The sequence below is a fragment of the Eretmochelys imbricata genome, chromosome 3 (genome assembly GCF_965152235.1).
Source record: "Eretmochelys imbricata isolate rEreImb1 chromosome 3, rEreImb1.hap1, whole genome shotgun sequence".
NCBI classification, from domain to species: Eukaryota; Metazoa; Chordata; order Testudines; family Cheloniidae; genus Eretmochelys; species Eretmochelys imbricata.
The window spans coordinates 170,040,246-170,063,957 of NC_135574.1; the positions used below are offsets into that span (position 1 = coordinate 170,040,246).

The 23,712-nt window shown below is 41.6% G+C and overlaps 1 protein-coding gene across 4 annotated transcripts in view; it reads left to right on the top strand.

Annotated features, from left to right (window-relative positions):
* EML4 (EMAP like 4) overlaps window positions 1-23,712 on the top strand; it is a 254,826-nt gene that overhangs the window by 212,164 nt on the left and 18,950 nt on the right. For all 4 annotated transcript variants that reach the window (XM_077813843.1, XM_077813841.1, XM_077813842.1 and 1 more), the window contains 5 exons: window positions 5,230-5,355; window positions 5,514-5,645; window positions 6,133-6,200; window positions 17,516-17,604; window positions 18,998-19,095. In XM_077813843.1, coding sequence (XP_077669969.1) covers window positions 5,230-5,355; window positions 5,514-5,645; window positions 6,133-6,200; window positions 17,516-17,604; window positions 18,998-19,095 — 513 coding nt within the window. The remainder of the gene's footprint in view (window positions 1-5,229; window positions 5,356-5,513; window positions 5,646-6,132; window positions 6,201-17,515; window positions 17,605-18,997; window positions 19,096-23,712) is intronic.

Here is a 23,712-nt window from a genome sequence, read left to right on the forward strand (position 1 = left end):
ATCCAAGCAAATTGTGATTACTTCTCTCAAATAAAAATGGCACTTTGTAGTATTTTAGAGCAGCTGTAACAGCCTGTCACTGGTACGCTATAGTGACAAAGGTACAAGGAATAGTTTATCCCTTTTACATATTCTTTATAATGATACTTTGAATTGTGTTTTCTATTTAACCAGTATCAACTTATCACAATGATGAATTCACAGCATTTTGGGAAACTAAATGTAGCAGTTAAGCAAATGAATCCCCACAATCTTTTTTTAAAGAAAAAAGCTAATTTGAAGCTAATTAATAAGTGTAATAAGTAAACACCAACTGAGAGAGAAATTTCTGTTACACTTGGTAAACAGTAATTTGAGCAATATTGATGATCATCTCCACATTCCCTTTTCTAATGTGCCATATACGCTATACATAGTAATTATTTTGGGATGAAAAATCTTGCCAGTACCCTGAATAAATAACTTTCATAGTGATAGTAATGTTACTTTTATGGCTGTTGTTCAGATTAATAATTAAACAGAAAAGGAGCACTCAGAATAGGACAACGTATCGTAAAACAGAACAACATTGTGTAATACAGTTTAAACATACAGTAAATAAAAATTATTATAGGCCAAAGTAGTTGCTGAGAGTTCATGAACATCCATGAAAAGTTAATAAAATAAGGATGCATTTGGTAGAAACGACACAATTTTTCTTTCAGATTTTCAGTGTGTAGTGTTTAAAAATGTAAACATCATATTCTGTGTGTATAATCCAGTGGTGGGCTACCTGCGGCCCTCTGGCCAAATGCATCCCATCAGGGTAATCTGATTGCAGGCCGCGAGACATTTTGCTGACATTGACCGTCCGCAGGCACTACCGTCCACCCCCACCCCCACCCCCTGAGTTCCCAGTGGCTGCAATTCTCTGTTCCCGGCCAATGGGAGCTGTGGAGAGTGGCGCCTACAGGCAAAGCGGCCACAGGGACATGCGGGCCTCAGGTTGCCCACCACTGGTATAATCTCTACCTACATGAAGTCTTCAGGAGCTACAGTAACATTTTCTAAAGCATCTACGTCACCTACGAGCCTAAGTCATTGGCTCCTAAGTCACTGGCTCCTAAGTCATTAAAGCCGTTTTGAAAATTTTACCACTCCTCTTTCTTATCACCATGTATTTTTAGACAAATAAATGAATATATGTTTTCTCCCTCTCCTGGAAATAGCTTGTTTGAGTATGCTAGATTCTAATGGATCTTAACACTAACAGTTATTTTTTTTAAATTAAACCCTAACTTATTTATAACGTTATGACACTTATATACTAATACCCTGATTTTTTTCAAAGATGCTGAGCACTCTCAACTCCCATTGACTTTCTTGGGTATATGTGGGCATTGTGTGTCTCTGTATCTGACCATAAGGTGCCAGATGTATTACAAATGTCCAAAGGATGACCTTTTTTTAAAGAGGGATGTGTGTACATGAATAGATAGGCACACAATAATTTAAAAAGTGTGAAATAAGAATTAATCAGCCTTACATGTCTGTGTCAGGGCTGAACTAAACTATAAAGACCTATTTGCTGAGAAGATTTGCAAAAATCGGGTAGTGATCAATGGCTCCATGTCTAGTTGGCAGCCGGTGTCAAGTGGAGTGCCCCAGGGGTCGGTCCTGGGGCCGGTTTTGTTCAATATCTTCATAAATGATCTGGAGGATGGTGTGGATTGCACTCTCAGCAAATTTGCGGACGATACTAAACTGGGAGGAGTGGTAGATACGCTGGAGGGGAGGGATAGGATACAGAAGGACCTAGACAAATTGGAGGATTGGGCCAAAAGAAATCTGATGAGGTTCAATAAGGATAAGTGCAGGGTCCTGCACTTAGGACGGAAGAATCCAATGCACCGCTACAGACTAGGGACCGAATGGCTAGGCAGCAGTTCTGCGGAAAAGGACATTGGGGTGACAGTGGACGAGAAGCTGGATATGTGTCAGCAGTGTGCCCTTGTTGCCAAGAAGGCCAATGGCATTTTGGGATGTATAAGTAGGGGCATAGCGAGCAGATCGAGGGACGTGATCGTCCCCCTCTATTCGACATTGGTGAGGCCTCATCTGGAGTACTGTGTCCAGTTTTGGGCCCCACACTACAAGAAGGATGTGGATAAATTGGAGAGAGTCCAGCGAAGGGCAACAAAAATGATTAGGGGTCTAGAACACATGACTTATGAGGAGAGGCTGAGGGAGCTGGGATTGTTTAGCCTGCAGAAGAGAAGATTGAGGGGGGATTTGATAACTGCTTTCAACTACCTGAAAGGGGGTTCCAAAGAGGATGGCTCTAGACTGTTCTCAATGGTAGCAGATGACAGAACGAGGAGTAATGGTCTCAAGTTGCAGTGGGGGAGGTTTAGATTGGATATTAGGAAAAACTTTTTCACTAAGAGGGTGGTGAAACACTGGAATGCGTTGCCTAGGGAGGTGGTGGAATCTCCTTCCTTGGAAGTTTTTAAGGTCAGGCTTGACAAAGCCCTGGCTGGGATGATTTAACTGGGAATTGGTCCTGCTTCGAGCAGGGGGTTGGACTAGATGACCTTCAGGGGTCCCTTCCAACCCTGATATTCTATGATTCTATGAAAAGCATAAATTACTGAGCTGTACCAGTTCACATTTAACTTTTTCCACATGTTGAGTTAACTGCCTTTATTTATCAAAGCAAAATGCACATTATGGCACTGATCCTGCAAACTGTTACTGAACTTTACTTAATTGTACACACAACAGTGAGATCAATGGGACTATCGACATGCATAAAGTTAAGCACCCACCTACGTGTTTTCGGGGATTGTATATATATATTCTTGGGTGAGAAAGTGGGGAAACTCATCTTTACAGAATGACGTATATATCGTTTATTTGGGGTCAAGTCCTTGTGCATGTGCCTGACCTGAGTGAATAAATAGACTGGGTTTAGAGTGATTCTTGACATCAGTCAGGGTGGATGTGGAAGGCAGGAGGAAAGGGGGATATCGTCTCTTCCAGCAAAATACAGCTCCTACAGCAGCCTCATGGGTAAATTTCAGATTAAGTAGAGTACATACAGGTAGTGAGCACCAGTTGAGACATATGTCTTTTCGAAAGCTGGTGGAAGACAATTGTCTTACAGTGCTCCATCAGCAAGTGAAGACGCAGGTTATGTCTACGCAGCAGCTGGCAGGTGTTATACCCAATGTGGGTAAAGGTACACGTACTAGGTCTGCTCAAACTGCCTAAAAATAGCAGTGTGGCCGCAGCAGCACGGGCAGCAGTTTGGGCTAGCTGCCTGAGTACAAACCTGCCTGACCCCCTTGGTATGTACCTGGGTAGCTCAGCCAAACTGCTATTTGTAGGCATTTGTTTGAGCAGAGCTAGCTCATGTATGTCTACCTGAGCTGGGAATTACACCTCTCACATACTGTATAAATATACCATTAGGTGTGACTGCTGGACCCTCATACGGGGTATCATCAATCAATTACAATCCATATTCAATGGGGACCACATCCTGAAAAATCTTTCCTGAACCCTTTCTGGCCTTCAAACACCCCCCCACCCCCGCCTCTCTCCGCACATCGTCAGAAGTAAGCTCCCCACACACCAAGTCAAAGCAGCATCTGACACTGTCTGAACAATAGATGCAAAACCCGTAGACATTATCTCCACTGTTATCATGATCAAACACCTCCTCCCATGACACAAGTTTCAAGATCTATGGTCTACACATATCTCTCATGTGCGGTATACCTCATCCAGTGCACTGATTGCCCCAGTAGCAACTATATGGGTGAAATCAGACAATCGCTATGCTCCCTTGAATGAATTCACACAGAAAAATGATGGAAGACAAAAGCACCACATCACCTGTGGGTGATCACTCTATATCTGACCTCTCGGTCCTCATCCTCAAAGAAAACCTGCACAGCACTTTCAAAAGATGACCCTGGGACCTTAAATTCATAATATTGCCAGAAACTAAAAATCATGGACTAAATAGAGATACTGGAACTATGGCTTGTTACACCAATCTATAACCAACTTAAACCCTCTCCCCCTCCAACTTTTTTTGTCTTTTTTCCCCCCAGATTGGAGAGATGTTAATGGCCACTTGACCTTGAATGCACCCTTGAAATATGTAAAAAGAAAAGGAGTACTTGTGGCACCTTAGAGACTAACCAATTTATTTCAACATAAGCTTTCATGAGCTACAGCTCACTTCATCGGATGCATTCAGTGGAAAATACAGTGGGGAGATGTATATACATAGAGAACATGAAACAATGGGTGTTACCATACACACTGTAGCAAGAGAGTGATCACTTAAGGTGAGCTATTACCAGCAGGAGAGCAAGGGGGAAAAAAGCCTTTTGTAGTGATAATCAAGGTAGGCCATTTCCAGCAGTTGACAAGAACGTCTGAGGAACAGTATGGTAACACCCATTGTTTCATGTTCTCTTTGTATATAAATCTCCCCACTGTATTTTCCACTGAATGCATCCGATGAAGTGAGCTGTAGCTCACGAAAGCTTATGCTCAAATAAATTGGTTAGTCTCTAAGGTACCACAAGTACTCCTTTTCTTTTTGCGGATACAGACTAACACGGCTGTTACTCTGAAACTTGAAATATGTGTTGTGCTAAACAATCTATTCCACCTTGTATTTTGCTGTGAGCTCTGAGTACATTTCCCAGATCAGATGAAGAGCTCTGTGTGGCTCGAAAGCTTGTCTCTCTCACCAAAGAGAAGTTGGTCCAATAAAAGATATTACCTCACCCACCTCATCTCTCTAATGTCCCTTCCACTAACATTCCCACACTTCCAGGTTTTGAAAGGGTGGAGTGAACCACCTCCTCTTTCTGGCTTCTTTGGTGCTGTTCCTTAAAGCAGACATTAATAGTTTCATTAAATGTTGTGGTCTCTGTGTTCCCAAACTTGTGTGCTGGCAGATCCTTTTCATTATTTCTAGTGAGAAAATGCATAAGTGTATGAAGTGGAACTGCAGTTAAGTTTGGGAGTGATCTGATTAGACTGTGTGAACTCAGCTGCTGAATGTGGTCAATATCCTGATGTCAGATAGGTTGGATTATTCCTTTTTAATTAGAAACTGCATCTCCTGTTGATTATTGTTTCATGATACACTATAGTAATTGTGTCCTTCAAAGATGAAAATTGGTACGTGTTAAGATTTGCCTTTACAGAAATTTGTTTCCCTAGGTTCCTGATCAGTACGGGACAATCAGAGCAGTAGCAGAAGGAAAAGCAGATCAGTTTTTAGTTGGCACTTCACGAAACTTTATTTTGCGGGGAACGTTCAATGATGGTTTCCAAGTAGAGGTACAGGTGAGCACAATATTTTTTTTTACTGCAAATTCAAACTTCTCCTCTGGTATGTATTTTCTCTCAGGACCTAAATCAAGAGACTTTTTTTGCAGGGGGTGGGGGGTTTACTGGTTTATGTCTTGGAACTATAGTAAGCAAATAATGTGTTTCCTTTTCAGGGTCACACAGATGAGCTCTGGGGTCTGGCAACACATCCCTTCAAAGATTTGTTGTTAACATGTGCTCAAGATAGGCAAGTTTGTATGTGGAACTCTGTGGATCACACACTAGAATGGACCAGGCTGCTAGATGTACGTGAGCTTTCTTCTAATGGCATTGAGTTTAAAAATAACAGTCAGAGGGAAAGTACTTAAAATGTCTTTCAGAAGCATTTGAAATTAACCATATGTAGCTTGTCCTGCACAAACCGGCAAAATGTGGGAAACTGTAGCATTAAATTGGTTAGCTGGAAGGTGTCCTGCCTCTGCAAAATATAAATATTGGTTCAAGTAGCTCAGTAGTACCTAGCACCTTGGCTAATTTTAATAGTGAACTGTCAAGTGCTGTGAAAATTTAACTTGGGGACGTGTGTGTGGAAACATCTCCCCCCAAAGCGTACACACTTACAGAAACTGGGAAGGTGGGAGTTTATATAATACTTGAATGATCAAAGCTGTGAATGATGTGTTTAACTGAGACTTTTCTTGTCCTGTCTTTTAACATTGCTTAAATATAAGGGAGGTTGTGAATATTAATACATTTGATATTAAGTCATATATCTACACCTGTCTCTTGCAGGAACCAGGGCACTGTGCTGATTTCCATCCAAGTGGAACAGTGGTAGCAATAGGAACACACTCGGGAAGGTAAATATATTTTGGTTTTGTTATGATGAGGGAAAGGAAGGGGGGATGATGTTCCTGAAGTGTAAAAGTGACCTGTAAAGGAATTTTAAATATTGTGTTTTAGGCCCTTTTTTCTTTCCTTCTTATGTGTGAACCTGGCCATCTTGAAAGGTGGTGGTTAGGGTGGGGGAGAGGTTAAAGGTTTTTCAATTTTTTTAATTACTTTTGAAATATTTGGATTGTCAAGCCTGATATTTCCTAGCATTGAGAAGCAGTTTTTGGGAGGCATGGAAGATGGGTGTTGTGAGCTGCCATACCTTATTTGAAAAGGTGAAATGTTGAAACTAAGACATCCTTTTCCCCTAATTTCAATTAGACATGGGAATGAATTGGTCACTAAAGAAAAAATATTAAACAACCCGCCTAAAAAATCTCTTCCTTCCGCATTTGCTCATCTTTCACTCTCTTGAGATGTCCTAATTTTATTCATTCTCCAGTAGTCATAGAATCTTCCAAGGAGTCAAGACTTGAATTTCTAAGTTTTTTTTTTTAATTAAATTAAAAAAATTAAAAGGCAGAATCATCCACCCTCTCTTTTTTTTGGAGTGGGGGGGGGGAGGTACCCTTTCAAAACTTCTTTATATATCCTAAAGAAGCAAAAGAGGGCAAAGACCTTTTTCCTTTCACTCCTACCCTTTGCAGATCACCTTAAACTAATTCATAAGACAGGTGAATTATAGTACCTTCTCCTCCTCCCAGCCACATACACTCCCTTCATATTGACCTGCAGAGGCCTCTATCCCTAGGAAAGGAGGGAGGCTTAGTGCATTGAACCTATCCAAAGAAAAGAGTGCTGCATTGCACATTATTGTAACAGTACAGAGAGTTAGCACAGTGAGGTAGTCCAGCCCTGTGTCTCAGTTCAGCTTCATCATAATATCCTTGCATCACTAAAGGCTAGAGAGGTCCTGATCAAAACTCTGGATTCAGACATTTCTCAGCTTTGGAGAAATTTGGCTCTAGATGCAAATCCAAACTCTCTCTGGCTCAAGGCAACCTCTGTAAAAGACCAAAAGGCCTTGTCTTCTCTAGGAATTTTTGAGCTCAGAGAAAACACTCTTGCATCCAACAGTGTTTTTACCACTGTGTCATTTAGACCAGGTCTGAGCAGGATTAGACAACGTACTGGTAAAATAACATGACCTGTTTTTTTATTTAGTGTATGTCTATAGTACAGTTGCTACAGTGGGGCAGCTCTCGGGTAGACAGTTACAATAGCGCCACAAAGTGTTTTTCCATCGCTGTAGAAAATCCACCCTCTCAAAAAACAGTAGCTAGCTGACAGAAGAATTCTTCTGTTAACCTAGCTGCATCGACAGTGAGGGTTAGGTCAACCTAACTACATTGCACAGGGCATGACATTTTTCACAGGTCTGAGCAATGTAGCTAGGTCAACTTAAGTTTTAGGTGTAGACCAGGCCGTAGTTCACTTGATTGCTGTCACGTCAGCAAAATTTTAAGTATTTAGGGCTTGGTCCTGAGAGGAACTGAGCATTTACAACTCCTATTGACTTCATTGAGAACTGTGGGCACTCAATACCTTTCCGAAACCCCCTCTAAGATCCTGATCCAATCCTTACTGAATGCAGTGGGAGCTCCATCAGGCCATTAATCAGGAAAGAAACCTCTTGTAATTTCCGGACAAAGATATAGTTCGTCTCCAGTTTGCTTGGTTTCCACTTCTTCCATGTGTTCTTACCTTTACCATCACTTTCTTGATATGGCTTTAAATTGACTCAGTACTTCTTCCTTAGTTTATTTAATAGAGCAGAAGGGCCGGATCACAGGGCAAGAACTGAGTTAAAAGAACGAGCCAGAGCAAACCTCCTGTACTAGTAATATTTGTGAAAGAGAGAGAGAGCGCCATTGCAACTCTTAGACATTCTTGAGGTCCACCTTAAACTTTGAACAAGAGTCAGAGTGGATGGTCAAGCTGTGTAGTTTGGTGTTCACTGATTTTTTTTTTTTTTTAAAGTAGCCTTCCCTGGAGCTGGTCTTCCAGAAAATCACTTCCATTATAACATTACTTGGTCCTCTTGGTGTTAGCATCCTAATATCTGAAGAACAATATGAACTTTCTTCCTCTCCTCCTTTTGCCTTCCTCAGTCAGAGATGGTGCATTGTTATCAACCATGGTATATTGTCAGACTTCTGGGGTGGGTTTTCCCCTTCTCATTTCCCATCAGTCAGTATTTCAGTATCTTTTCTCCATTCAGGCTGTCTCTATGTAGCCTGCTGCATGTGTTGTTACCTGCTACTTTAAATACTCTCTTCATGTCCAATCATAATTCTGTCCATCAGATTGTAGAAAATTGATTTTTTCATTGGTACCTCAGTTTTCTGCAACTGCAGAGCTGAAAAAGTACAGATCCTGGTGATAGGAAATCCTGCTGAAAAATATATTGTTAAGTAATGTACAGACTACCATTCCATAGTTTCTCAAGGGCTGGCAAAATTATTATTCAAGGGGAAATAAAGCGCCAAGTTGCTATTCATGTCACTTTGAGCACTATTGATCTAACCATTCAAAAGCGCTGCTGAAAAAACAGATCGAGCTTTCTTTAGATGATCCAGACATCTTTGAAAGCTACCAATGACCTCATGAGAAAACTAAAAGGCAGAGAAGACCTACTGATCCAGATCCTCAGCTGAAGTACATAAGTGTAGCTTCACTGAAGTCAACAAAGCTACATTGATTTGCACCAGCTGAGGATCTGGCCGCTGTGTTTAGCTACAGGAAGCTTTATCTCTTTGCTAGTTCCTTGACAAAACTAGTAAGTTTTTATAGCCCATTACTAGACATTCATTGGCATATCTTGCATCAACTAGATCAGCATCAACCAGATAGTTTTATGGAAATATGCAAACATTATGGCAAAAGATAATGTCCATTCTTGAATGCTACCCATTCTCTGTATCTTACTTTATTTCTGTTGACTCATGATTTCGCCAGTAATCCTGTGAGTCTACAGAGGTAAATTGCCAGCAATCATGTACTGTGCCATGGGTGCCCCGCCTGGTGGAATTAGTTTTAATTCTGTAGCTGTGGAGCTGTTCACCATCTTCTTTTCCCAAGAGCGGTATTTTGTTTTGTTTTCTTTTCCAACATAGAAAAAAACTTGTATCTGGAGAAAGGAAATTCTTTTCAAGTGTTTGGGGGCAAGACCTAGAGATTAAAAATGCCACAGTATGTGCAAGGTGCTTCAATCAGTTCATAAACAAGTTAGGCATGATATCTGCAGTAACAAGTGGGAGAAATCCTCGGTGAAAATCAGCAAAGGCCAAAGACCTACGATTTTGTCTATGGCTCAGGAATATTTGTCTGTTTTAATCTGGTCTACAGATCAGAAGTCTAAGAGTTCACTTAGCAGACAGTCCTTGCATTTCACAGCCCAGTAGAACTTTACAGGGCTGGTTACCATCTGCTTGCTGCGTACATTCATTTGGAAATGAGCGCCCTCCCCCCCCCCCGAGAACTTGTAGTCCTAAAGTAGAACCCAGCTGTATTTGGTAGACTGGAAACACATTTCATGGAGACTGACTCTCTCACTGGCAATTACTGTACATTCACTGCTAGACTGGGAGAACTAAGGTAGTGTGTCTATGACTAAAGCTTGTGGAAGTACAATGAACTAACTAAATTAGGTCTGACCAGCACTTTCCTCCTAAATTCATAGTTTGTCATACTGCACTGACTAGTATTACAGTTTGGTGCTAATAATCTAGTCTGCTGTTTACCTCATGATTGTACCTCACTCTGAAGAAGAAAAAGATTCCAGAGAATTAGGCAGCATGTTACATAACCGTATATCTGGTGCCAGATAAAGTTGAATGTATTAAAGGTACACAAGATGTGCATTGCAGCCTCCTTTCTCTACGCTTTCAGTAAATTACATTTTGTGCACCACTTTTGTAGATGTGTGTTGCTAGTGGTGCAATTTGACATAACCCACTTTGAAATAGGAGTAAATCAAAGTGCACTAGAGAACTTATGGTGTGTGGCAGCAGGACCATGTGGACATTTAGTTTACTGCAGTCTCGTACAAAGTAATTTATACCTCAGCTTGCGGCGCACACGAGATGTTTGTCTAGAAAAGCCATGAGGCTTTTACGGTATTTAAAGTTTTAAGTAATTGACATTAACTAGGTGGCACTCAGGCCTCAAGGTTTGATGTTTTTGGATATGGCAGGGTAGTAAAACATTTTGATGGGACTAATACAGATGCTTTCAGGATCAATCAGCTTTACTAAGAACTGGTCCTGGGCCATTGTTTAGAAAGACTTTTTAATTCCCAAATCCCAGCACCACTGCCCACCTGAATCTAGCAGCCACCTCCCTAAGCACTACCACCCATCTGTCCCCTAATATAACCCAATAAGACCATTCACCAGCATTCAGAGCCAGCAATCTGGTGCATGTCCCTCAGGACTTGGGAGAGTTTAGTAAGGAGGTTGCCTGCCTGCCTGGCTTAGTAAAGAAGTAGGTTTGCCGTGACTCATTCTTGTAACTCAGTTCTTGCCCTATGATTCAGCATCCTGCCTCCTTTTTATTAAAAAAGGAAATGAACTCATCTTCTCTTTCTGTGTCAGACAATTAGATTAGGTTTCTCATTGCAGTGCACATGCTAGGAGTGTCCTGTAGGAGAGACACGTGTAAAGTGAGGCCTTTCTCTTCCATTTTATTGCTCACACAGGAAGAGGTGTAGCAGCCATCTGGACTGAAACAAAGAAGGGGCCTGATTCACAATTGGTTTTGGTAGAGTAACACCAGCAAAAACTGGAGTAATGTGATGTTGAATCAGCCCCAAGGAATCTAGTGCAAAGTGTTTCAGACTAATGTATTTATTTATCATGGAAAATATGATAATTGTCAACCCACTGAAGACTGCAGTTGTATATCTCATGTTCCTGTGGCCTTCCATCAGCGTGTATCATATAGCAGAGTTACTATAAGGAGTCGCTATTTCTCTCCCATTGGAGATAAGGGCACGGTTTTCTCCCTCCCCGTTAACAAATTTCCCTTTCCCTACCTCAGCTGTCACAGAAGTGTAGGAAAGTAGCATTTTGAGTTAATCTTGTGGCAGGAGCAGGCAAGGGGGTGGGAATGAAATTCAGTACCAGAGCAGCAATCTGAAATATCTGATTCACCCAGTTACCTTGAAAAATCTGTGTACAGCTCATAAGTAAGCAGAGTTGGCTTTTTGCATTATATTAGAGTGATATTATTGAGGGTGGTTTCTATTGCTGTCTAATGAAAACATTTTTAGCCATTTTTCCACCAGTTCCACCCATCTTATATACAGAGCATTCAGCAGGCTGTGGCATATTGAGCTGTTTTGTTATTTTCAGGTGGTCCCCTAATCACAAATAGATTTTAAGCTATTTGGACTAAGCCATTTTTGAGATACCTGGGTTTCAGACTCTGGATTAATAAAATAGAATTGGTGCTTCTTCTGTCAAATTTAATTGTGTATACTGTTGATCCTGGAATTTATTTTAAGTTCTTTTAAGTTTCTTTTGGAATGCCCTGTATTAATTTTTACAATATACAATATGAAAATGTTGGAGTAGATATGTCTCTGAATGAATTTGTCCCATTTATACAGTATGTAATGTCTATGTAACTGTATATTATGTTAAATGAAAAAAATACCTTTAGTGCAATGTTATAGTTGTGAGATTCACTTCTGTAATTTTCTGACATTTGAAGTCAAAGTTATCTCAAAATTAACTTAACAAGATGACTCATCTTATATTTTTATGCTATTGTCAGTGATCCCTCGAGGTCGAGGATGGTCTCTTTCACAGGTTTTATTTTTCATGGGTCCTTTGGTGACTGAGGAGTCCAATTCTTGAGTCACAGGCTCATTGGCAGACATTGCAGGTGGTGTTGGAAGACAGGGTAGGGCCACGATTGCTGCGTGACAGTTATCTTTCCTTTCTTTTCTGACATTTTTCTGCAACCAGGCCAAGGCAATTTTCTTCAAAAGTGGACGTTCCCTCTCTGACAAGCCTTCACCAGTTATCCCTATCCTGGGCTGCTGTCTCCCAGTGTGTGGTGTCGATGCCACATCTCTTGATGTTTATCTTGAGGGAGTCTTTAAAGCGTTTCTTTTGGCCTCCCCGTTTCCTTCCTCCTTTGGTGAGTTGGGCGGACAGCAGTTGTTTTGGTAAGCGTATATCAGACACGTGCACACAGTGCCTGCTCCACCTCAGCTGGTGCTGGATAATCAGGGCCTCAACACTGAAGATGGCCTCTGTGAGGACACTGACATTAGTGTGATGATCCTCCACTTTATGATGAGGATCTTCCAAAGAAAGTGCTGGTGCTGGTATTCCAGGTTTTTCAGGTGTTTTCTGTAGGTCAGCCAAGTTTCACAGCCATGGAGGAGAGTTGGGATTACAACTGCTTTATAAACTAAAAGTCTAGTATGCGTTCTGACGTTGTGATTGTTGAACACCCGGCGAGACAGCCTGCCAAAGGCAAGGCTGGCACAGCGAATTCTGTGCTGAATCTCGTCATCTATTCTGCCCTCTGTGAGAAATGGCTGCCAAGATAGGCAAAGTGTTCTACATTGTCCAGTTCTTCTTTGTCGATGTAGATCCTCCTTGCTGGGTCTGATGATTGACCAGGGACTGGCTGGTGGAGAACTTTTGTTTTGCTGATGTTCAGAATTAGCCCTAGGCTTTTGTAAGCTTTCGCGAAGCAATTAAGGGCTGTTTGTAAATCCTCCTTTGAGTGTGCAACTACAGCACAATCATCTGTGTACTGGACTTTGTTTATTGTTGCCGATATTACTTTAGTTCTGGCATGGAGACGAGAAAGGTTGAAGAGGTTGCCATCAGTCCGATATTGGATTCCAATGCCCTGTGGTAGACGGTCTTGGGTTAATGTTTTCATAGCTGCTTAGAAAATGGAGAAAGGGATGGGTGGCAGGACACAGGCCAGTTTGGATGACAAAGCGCTCAGAGGTAGAACCACTGCACAGGATGGAGGCAGTCAGTCTGGTCATGGAGGAGTCTTGCAATGGTGATAAATTTTCTTGGACAGCCAAACTTTGACATGATTTTCCACAGAGCCTCACGGTTGATAGAGCTGAAGGCTTTGGTCAGATCGATAAAGGCCATATACAGCTCCTGGTGTTGTTCTTGACAGTCTTCCTGCATCTGCCTGGCTGCGAAAATCAGGTCACTTGTGCCTTGTGATGGTCTGAAGCCACACTGGGACTCTGGAAGTACTTCCTCTGCAAGAGGGAGCAGGCGATTCAGTAAGATTATAGCAAGAATCTTCCCAGCGATGGAGAGGAGAGCAATGCCTTGATAGTTGCCACAGTCGGCCCTGTCTCCCTTTTTGAAAATGGTGACGATGTTAGCATTACGTAACTCAGCAGGGGTTTCTTCAGTGCACCAGATTTGGAGGAGCAGCAAGTGAAGCTTGTTAGTTACTGTTTCTCCCCCTACTCTCAGTACCACAGCTGGTATGCCATCAAGACCTGGTGCTTTATTGTTCTTCATTTATTTAATTGCTTTGCAGACTTCCTCAGGTGTTGGTGGGTTGGCAAGAGTTTCCCAGATTGGGTTTTGAGGGATGGAGTCGATGGTGTCGTCAGTAACAGTTGATTCTTGATTTAGAAGCTTTTGTTAGTTTTCCTTCCAGCACTCTTTGATGGATTCGTTACCTTTAAGAAGGGGACTACCATCTTCGGATCTCAGAAGTGTGAGACCACATGAGCTTAGTCCGTACAGGGTCTTTGTCTCACAAAAAAAGCTCCGCATATCATGTCTGTCAGCGAATGTTTGGATTTCTTTTGCTTTGTCCTCCCACCATTTGTTTTTGATTTCTTGGATCCTCCTTTGAAGTTCAGCTTTGAGCTGATGGAAAGAGCTGTACTTCTGACTGTATAGTGGTTGGTTTTGCCAGTCACAGAAAGCTTTTCTCTTCTGGTTTGAAATGGCTGTAATCTCAGTGTTGTTATTGTCAAACCAGTCCTGATGGCGGCAGGTAGCAAGGCCAATGCATTTCTCACAAACCTCATGAAGGGTCTGTTTTAGGGCTTCCCAGTCTTCTTTGACACGTGTGTTGTCATTTCCAGGTGTGCATATGGCCAGTTTTCCACTGAGGAGTGTTTGGAAGTTCTCTTGGTGCACTAAGGATTGAAGTCTTTGGATGTTGTATTGCCATCTGTATGATTTGGATTGATTTCTATGTTTCCGTGCAATCCTGATGGACATGACTTACCTCACCAGGCAGTGGTCAGTCCATCAATTGTCGTCTTCTCTCATGATATGAGTGATTTGGACATCTTAGATCCTGTGTTCTTACAATGACATGGTCTAGAAGGTGCCACTGTTTTGCGTGGGAGTGTTGCCAAGTTGTTTTGTACTTGTTGCTTTGTCTGAAGATTGTATTTGTGATCACAAGGTTGTGCTCTGCACATTGGCAGAAAGATGCCATTGGAATTGGTCTTACCCACTCCTTCCTTCCCAATGGTGCTATTCCATACGTTAGAATCTCAGCCAACTCTTGTGTTAAAGTCCCCTAAGAGGATTATTTTATCTGTTTTTGGAATGGATGAAAAAATTTTATCCAGGTCAGTGTAGAAGGATTCTTTCTGTTCTTCTTCAGCGTCAAGTATTGGTGCATACGCACTGATAATAGTGGCAAATGACTTATTGACCAATTGGATGCGGAGGGTCATAAGGTGCTCATTGATGTCGACGGGGAGATCAGTCAAGCGGTTGACTAGAAGGCTCTTGATCGCAAAGCCAACGCCGGGTATTCGCCTGTCGCTTGCTGGTTTTCCTTTCCAGAAGAAAGTGTAACCGCTGCCCTCTTCCCTCAAGTGGCCTTCATCTGTACGTCTTGTTTCGTACGGAGCAGCGATGTTGGTGTTGTACCTCAAGAGTTCTCGGGCAACAATTGCTGTTCTGTGTTTGCGTCTTTCGCTTTTTGATTCGTCTAGTAGGGTATGAACATTCCAAGCGACAAGAAACATTTTTGCTTTTCCACTGCATTGGGAGTGATCCCTCTGGACGCAGGTATCCAATCAGGTATGGTGGGATAGCCTGTGTTTGGGACACCTTTCTAGCCCCTTCTCCACATGGGGTGAGCGGAGTGGTTCCTAAAATGGCCTGCTCAGTCATGACCACTGCTGCTGAAAATGCCCCCTAACCCAGTCCAGAGGCACATGACAAACATCTTGCGGTCACTGCCTGCATGTGGGTCTGTGACTAGAGACTGCTGGTGACCTTCACCTATCCCCATCGCCATTTGCCCATCGCCTCAGGATTTTTATGGGGAGGGGGAGGGAAAAAGTTCTTCCTGTGAAAGAAGCCTGTGTTTGAGTAGTTTAATGTGGGGGAGCTGATGCGCACCAGCAGCCACACAAATCTTGGCGGAATAGGCTCCTGTGTCCGGTGTCAAGGAGGTCCAAGACAACTGGGGAGGTCTCCTCCATTGCAGCCTTCATCTGCCCTCACAGCCTGCTTCATCCACCTGTTCTGCCGTTGAGGTCTTATACTGGGTTGTGTTGTGCTGGGCTGCACTTTGGTACCTCGCCTTCGACCTCACCGCCATGGGTGAGGAGTACAGGAGTACAGTACCAGGAGTACAGGACTCCAGATGCATCGCTCTCTAGGGTTTTAAGTATACACAAGCTTCTCCACCACGTCCAAGTGGCGGCCCGAGGAGAAGTTTTATGCTATACATTAATAACAAAGGATGCAGTTTTGCTAATTCGAATTATATTATCAGAAACTTGGATGGTATAGACAAGAATATATATATATATATGACAAGAATATTGCCTAAGCTGCCTGCGGTTTCCATCTTCAGCCTTTAGAGCCGACTCTGCCACTTGTGCTGTGTGTGGAAGTCATGGCTGCTGCTTGCAGTACAAAGAAATAGTAAGGGAGGAATTGTGATTCAGAGGTACCTCTCTCAATCACAAAGCCTCCTGAGACAACTAGAGTAGTGCAGTTTATGCACCACCTCCTTGCTTAGAGCTGTGCCTACAGTCACAGACAGCCCTTGGTTAACAGGCCATTTAAGTTCCTTACTGTAGACCTGTTCATCTTGAAGTAAAACTTCTAAGTTCCTTGAACCACCTACCTAGCTTCACACTGGCATACAGTGTGTATGTGTTTAAGTGTGGCGCTGTAGATTTAATGACATTTTTCTACTATGCATGCTCAGTACTGGAGATGACCAGATTATCTACAGTAAATAGTCTCAAATTCATTCATTACTCATAATTCTTTCTAAACTGCCCCACTGAATAATCTTGGTCTACAGATTATTCAAATATTTAACATGCAATATCACAAAAGAAGATACTGTTTGCGCATCACACTGTAACTTATGCTATTTACAGAACTAACAAACATGTCATGGATTTTGAAGTGTATATTCAATCATGTTAGTAAAATTCAATTTGTGCTGAATTTAATTAGTTACATAGGTCACCTCTTCTGGGAACAGAAGGAATGCCAGGTAACTTATACAGTTAACCTACATGGGGTAAATTGTGAATTTTTCTATTTGAATGTATAATGTAAATATTCACAGAAAGTAAAGATGAAGGATTGCAGAAAATATCAAATCAGAATTCACTTTCTACCTCAAATGGGTAGCTGCAGATGCTCCTCCGCCCCCCCCCTTACTCATCTCCACTCTGCATGCAAGTTTCAATTCAAGTTTTTAAATCAAAGCCACTTTTTCTAAATAAGCAAAAAGGACTAGTTTCAAACTTCAGCTGTAGCTTTATTTACTTTTTTCTTTTGGAGGGGGAGGGAGGAAGAAGTTTGGACTCAAAAATGACTGCAGAGATTTTGTTCAGACTTTCCAGAAGAATTCATTTGCAGGTAGACACCAAGGATGGAAAATTTCAGGCCCAAATGTGAATTTTTCGGAAAGTATGTGAAAATGTGAGATAATTGAAGCTAAAATATAGTGAGCTCTAACAGAGACCTGCTGTAGTCAAATCATAGTTTCACCAGCATGTGTATCATCTACATTACATGATATACGAATAACTATTCTGTATTCAAGAATAAATATATGCAGTGGTATTTTGGTATGCTTGTGTATCTGTCACTGGAATATACATCATTTTGTAAACCTAGAAACCGAAAAGAAAATGTTTAATTAAAACAAGTTAATACGGTACATTGAAAGGATATCATGCTAATAAGCAGTGAGATAGAATGCAGCGCTTTTACTTTTTTTGGTTTTGTTTAAGTAGAAGTAACACTCACTAGAACTCTTTCCTTAACAGGTGGTTTGTTTTGGATGCAGAAACAAGAGACCTGGTTTCAATACACACTGATGGTAATGAACAGCTTTCAGTGATGCGCTACTCAGTAGGTAGGCAAACTTCCTGTGTATTCTGGGCACTTCACTGTAATTGCATGTTTTCATTCCAATAAAATAGGTGTTTTTCCTGCACTTCTCTGGAATTGTTAAGCTATTAATGTGTTACACATCAAATTACCCTCCAATAATAGGGAACTGCAGAGCTTTTAAAAAATTGCTTAAGATCATAAACAAAATACATGTGTAAATTAACAATTACAGCTTCATTTGCATTTTGCCTGCACTGGAATTCAGTTTTATATTTACTGTTCTATCTCTGCAAACATCACTGTTGCCTAACACAGCACCCCATTGTATAAGGTGGTTGTGATGTGATGTCGTCATTTCTTTCAGGGGAATTCAGTAACTCTAAACTGAATGTAAAGGTAAGGTAAATGAAGCAATGAAAGCTTGATTTTAAGACGTATTTGTAACTTTTTAAGTGTGCCCAAACATTCTTTGAATGTTTTAAGATCTTAAACAGCTTTTATTGTATTTATTATTCACTTAAGTTTTAAAATGTATTAGTACAAAAACAATACAGTTAAATTCAGGTGTCTCTCTCTCTCAAACTAAAGGCCATTTGCTATTAATTATTTGTGTAGAGATTATGTGGAAAGGTATCCTCTTACTGAATAAAACCCAAGGTCATCTTATGAGAGTCTGACAAACGGGCAGTAGTTGAATCCTCTCTTCTGACTGGATGGAAGAGAAATGTGGCAAGCCTGTTTCATGTTTGCTGTTGCATAACATGTCAGGTAAATTGGGCAAAACTTATCTCTACTGCTGCCCTATATACCAACAACAGCATTTCATTTCAGAGCACTCACATTCATTGGTGCTACAGAGGAGTTTGATCATGTTCCTAGGCAGTGAAATGGTTAATAGTACCATGGACCTTTATTGTTATTAGAAAACAGCTTGTAATGTTTAAATACTGTGCTACGGTGACTTTGTTGAAGATGTTGTGAAGTTAGCCTTTGATTAGCATTGGTTCATGTGTAATAACTTTACATTTAAAAAAAAATAAACTGTTCTTTGGAGATAATCTCCAGTGAATCTCAAAACTGAGAACTTTAGGACTGCATGTTGTCAGCCGTTATCAGAAGTCCAGTGCAAGCTGAGGATTCATTAGCTAGCCTAGTTCCCTGTCCAATGATAACCCTGTTTATCCAAGACATAGTGGGAAGCAAACTCACTTACCCCGTAATCACAATCACCATGAAAATAGGGGAAAAATAGGAGACCAGTTGGAAAGCAGTATAGTTAGTTCCATGCTCTTGGGTACTAGCTCATTCAGAATTGTATGATTGATAATAATGCATTGGTATTAAATATGAAATCATTCCAGTTCAAAAAACAGTATGTTAACATTATTACACTATTTTTTAAACTTCTGTTGTAGATGGCACCTTACTTGCAGTAGGATCCCATGACAACTTTATTTACCTCTACATAGTGACAGAAAATGGAAGGAAGTATAGCAGATATGGAAAGTGCACTGTAAGTTCTTATCCAGCTGTGATTAATGATAGGCTATACCTTTTGGTAACAATGTTTAACTTTTTTTTAGTGTTGGATCCATCTCTATAGATTAACAATAGTGACAATATCCTTTTTATTTTTGGCAATCAATATATTTCACTGGTTTTAAATGTAAATATGATTTGTAGCAAGAAATTATTAGCAAAATGAGGTGAAGCCTATTGCCTATAGTATTGCTTTTTAGACATGCCTCATTATTTTTTCTTTCAACTCAGAAGCTATCCATCTGATGCAAAAGCTATCTTGTGTTTATACAAAGAATGTCCTTCTTGGAGGTGTTGGAAGTTCAGCATTTGTTTCTTTTCTACTGATATAGTATCCCTGCCCTTTTATAAATCTCCTTGGCATGTCTTTGAGCAACATTATTAGATAATGTAGTTAATGAGTTGCATTATTTCATAAAAATGCTATCAGTCTGATGATAAAGACCAGCTTTCATGCATACAATAACAGTGGACTGATAATATATAACTGTACATAAAACAGTATCTGTCTAGGATCAGGAGAATCAATTTGGAGATCTCTAACTATTATTACTATTATAACATTTTAAAACAGGGAACTGTTACGATCTAGGGATGAAATTCTACCCTGGTGTAAACAAGTGCAATTCCAGTGAACTTCCTGGCATTGTATCTCCCAAAACCTAGTCTGAATTTGTCCTTCAGTGCTGAATAGCCACCCAACATTACATTGCTGTACAAAAGCAAAATATTGTGAGTAAAAACTGATCCTTAAATTTGGTATATCCTTGTTCTTCTTCGAGTAGATGCAGCCATATATTCTTCTTCCTTCCCGCTTAGGCGTGTGCACACCTAGTGCACCGGAAACAGAGTACTTTGCCTAACAGTACCTACTAAGGCAGCACTCGTGCCCTGTGGCCCTAGACCCTCCCCTGGCCTTATAAGGGTGGTGCCACCCCAATTTCCTCAGTTCCTTCTCACCTCCCGTGGCTAGAATAGATGATCTGTGTGGTGTTTCTCACCTCATGCTTTGAGCCTCAGTTCCTGAGAGAATTGTCTTGTATATAGTAGTTAGTAATACCTTAGGTTAAGTTTAGAGTAGTTGGCTGCCCTGTGTGATGCCCTCACCAGGGTTCAAGCATTGTCTGTCATGTGTGGAGAGGCCATCCCGACAGTGATCCCCACATGAGGTGCTTGTTTTGCCTCGGTGAGGGTCATACTAAAGAGCAGTGTTCCATCTGCAGGTTATTCGCTAAGAGGAGTCAGGCGGCAAGAGACTGGCGGCTGAAGCAGCGCCTAGTGGAGCAGGCCATGAGGCCCACTTCAGCCCCAAGGCCCTTGTCGCATCAGCAGTTGCCTTCAGCTCTGGCAAATGATGCCACTCCATGCTCAGGCTCTGCCATTTCCCTCAAGAGGAAGAGGTGTCATTTCCCCCTTCCCTGGGAAAAGGTCCCACACAAAGAAACAGAACCATTCTAGGACTTGGGGAGACTTATCCTCGTCTCCTAAGAGGAGTGCTGCCTGGCACTGTACTCCCTCTAGCATGCGGGCTGGAGCAGGTCCTTCCTACCGCTCCCCGATACCACTCCGAGATCAGCCAGAGCCCATACAGTCGGCTCCAGTTCCAGCAATGGGGTGTCCATTGAGTCCAGGACTGACATCGGCACTAGTGCCGACTGTCTTCGCACAAGTGGCATACCAGGCAGCATCAGACCTATTTTGCTTCTCAGACCCGGACTCTCCACTGGTTCAAGAGTTTGCTGCTGCCATGGCTTCTACCACCTCATCCTCCGTTGTACCTTTGGTACCTTCTGGCCATGTGACAGAGCTACCGGGCTTCTTAGTATGGGTGTTAGCCTGGAGACTTCATCCAAAGCTGGCTTGTTTCCAGGACGTCCTGGAGTACTTGTTACACCTTCAGTTTCCTGGTCTTGTTCTTAGTTCACTGAGAGTCCACCTGATGGCGATTTTGGCATTTTATCTGCTCATCTATGGGAAGTTGGTGGCATTAAGGTTCTTGACAGGAGTCACTTGTTTTCACCAAAGGTAAAAGAGCCTTTGTGGGACCTTAATACTGTCTTAGCAACAACTTTCTGTCTTGCGGCAATAACATCTGCAAGGAGAGTGAGGGGGTTGCAGCTTTTATGGTGGAGCCCCAGTACACACAATTTGCTAAAGACAAAATACCCCTGTGGCCACACCACAAGTTTTTATCTTAAGTGGTTTCCCAGTAACACCCAAACCAAGCTGTGTATTTACTAGTGTTCTTCCCTAAGCAGCATTCAACGCCAGAGATCAACATCTGCACACACTGGACGTCAGGTGACGTTTAGCTTTTTATCTAGCTAGGACCAAGTCATTCCATTACTCATCTCATTTGCTTGTCTCATATGCGGGCTGAATGAAGGATCAAGCAGTCTCTTCAGAGTCTATGTCCAGGTGGATAACTTCCTGTATCATGGCAGCATATGAATTAGCCCAGGCTGTGCCCCCTCAAAGGGTGTGAGCTCATCCCAAAAGAGTCCGGGCAACGCTGATGGCCTTCCTAGGTGGCATTTCTATATTAGACATTTGAGGGCTGCCAGATGGTCCTCTGTGCATACTTTTGTAAACCACTATGCCACTCCTGCTGCATCCCGATCAGACGGAAACGTTGGGAAGGCAATCCTACAGTCCTTACAAATAAACTCCAAGCCCCACCTCCTGTGAATACTGCTTGTGAGTCACCTAAGTAGAACACACAATTGCATCTACTTAAAATAAATAAATAAACGAAAGTGGTTACCTGCCTGTAACTGTTGTCCTTTGAGATGTGATGCAGATTCCACGACCCACCCACCGTCCCCTCTGCTTTGGAGTCTGTACTTCTGACTTTTGATGCAAAGGAAAGGAGGGGGTCAGGGTGATGCTGCCCTTATATGGACAGGGGAGGGGTTAGGGCGGCAGGATGTGAGCATCACCACTACGGGTACGGCTAGGCAAAGTTCCAGCTCTGGTGTACTGGGCGTGCACACACCTAAGTAGTAACTGTAAGTAGAATACGCATCTGCATCACATCAAAAGAACAGTTACAGATGGGTCACAGAGGTTTTTTTCTGAGTTTTGCAGACCCTTTAACATGGCTGAGACTGAAACTGCTCTTGATGGGAAGCAGCAATTTCAAAACATAGCATAGGTTTATTTTACTCAAGTCTGAATTTAAGGCCATGGTAATAGAATGCTGTCTTTTCTGTGTGCGTGTGTATGTGTAATACAGTAATAGGGACTTGATTGGGGCTTCTAGGTGACACCACAACTAAAATAATAAATAAAACCTTTTTAAATATTTAAAGTTAAAATAACAAGGATACAGTCCATATTTTAGACATATTTGCAACATTTTATGGATTTTAATAAGTTGTGTATTTTGTTTTACAAGTGTAAGAAAGCTGCTCAAACTGCTACATCAATTTGAAATATTTGTTTCAAATTTGGGGGATGGGAAAAAATTATCCCTGGGATAAGACTATATGCCTGACTCATGCCCAAAATTAATGTGCCAGGTAGGGTTTTTTATTGAAATATTATATTTGTAGTGGAAAAACTGAGCAAATCTTAATGGGTATTAGCATGCCCTGCAGTAATATACACTGCGTCTTTCCTGAGATGTGTTGTTATTAACAAGGGATGTTCAGCTGAGATAGGATATGTATTTCTAACCATCTGGATTATAGGCAGCACAAGAAGTATAGGGTCCTGTTACACAGTCAGTGAGTGGTATGTCCCAAACTATAAAAGTATGTCCTCCACTGTTCCCTCTAAGTTGTGTGCGTGCGTACACAGATCCTAAACCCCACGCACACGGTGAAACACCGCGCGCACAAAAACTTGCACAGAAGCACAATTTGCACAGAAGAAATTTTTGGCGCACACGGACTGTCAAAAATTAGAGGGAACATTGATGTCCTCCCAGTTCTCTGCTCTAATCAGCAGACAGCACTCTATTCGCCACAAGTTTCAGCTGTTGAAGCAAATGTATATACAGTATATGTTGGCCCCTTCTGAAGAAATTTTAAATTAGGGGGAAGGGAGAGAGTTTGTCTGCTATTAATATATTTTTCTTTGAAAAAAGACTGAGATTCTTTAATGTTATAATCTCATTTGGTTTCACTTTCTTTTGAATAAGTACAAGAACACACAAAGCTTAATCCTTTGTTGGGGAAAACAGAAGTCAGTCAATGATGTTGATGTATGGTCACTGTTGTATTTACAGTTCAGCATCCATTATGGCTCTGTGTTATCTTTCAGATTGCCCAAGGGCATGTGTGAGTGTGGGTGTGTACACGTACATGTACAGAGAGAGAGAAGATCTCTTAACAAAATCTTTTCTAGTTCACCTTTTGACATGGATAAATGACCGGATAATATTGCCTACTAGATATTCAGGTCTGCTTGGGGAAGGGAGAAGTCTTGCTACTAGATAGTTGCTGCTCTCTCCCTTTTCATGTCCCTTGTAGTTTTCCACGTTAAGAACCTCAGATTTCTTTCTGCTATGCTATTTGCATGGAAAGTCGTGTTTTGCTGTTATTTGACAGTGTTTCAGCTGCACAACTTCTGCAGCCTGCACCCTTAT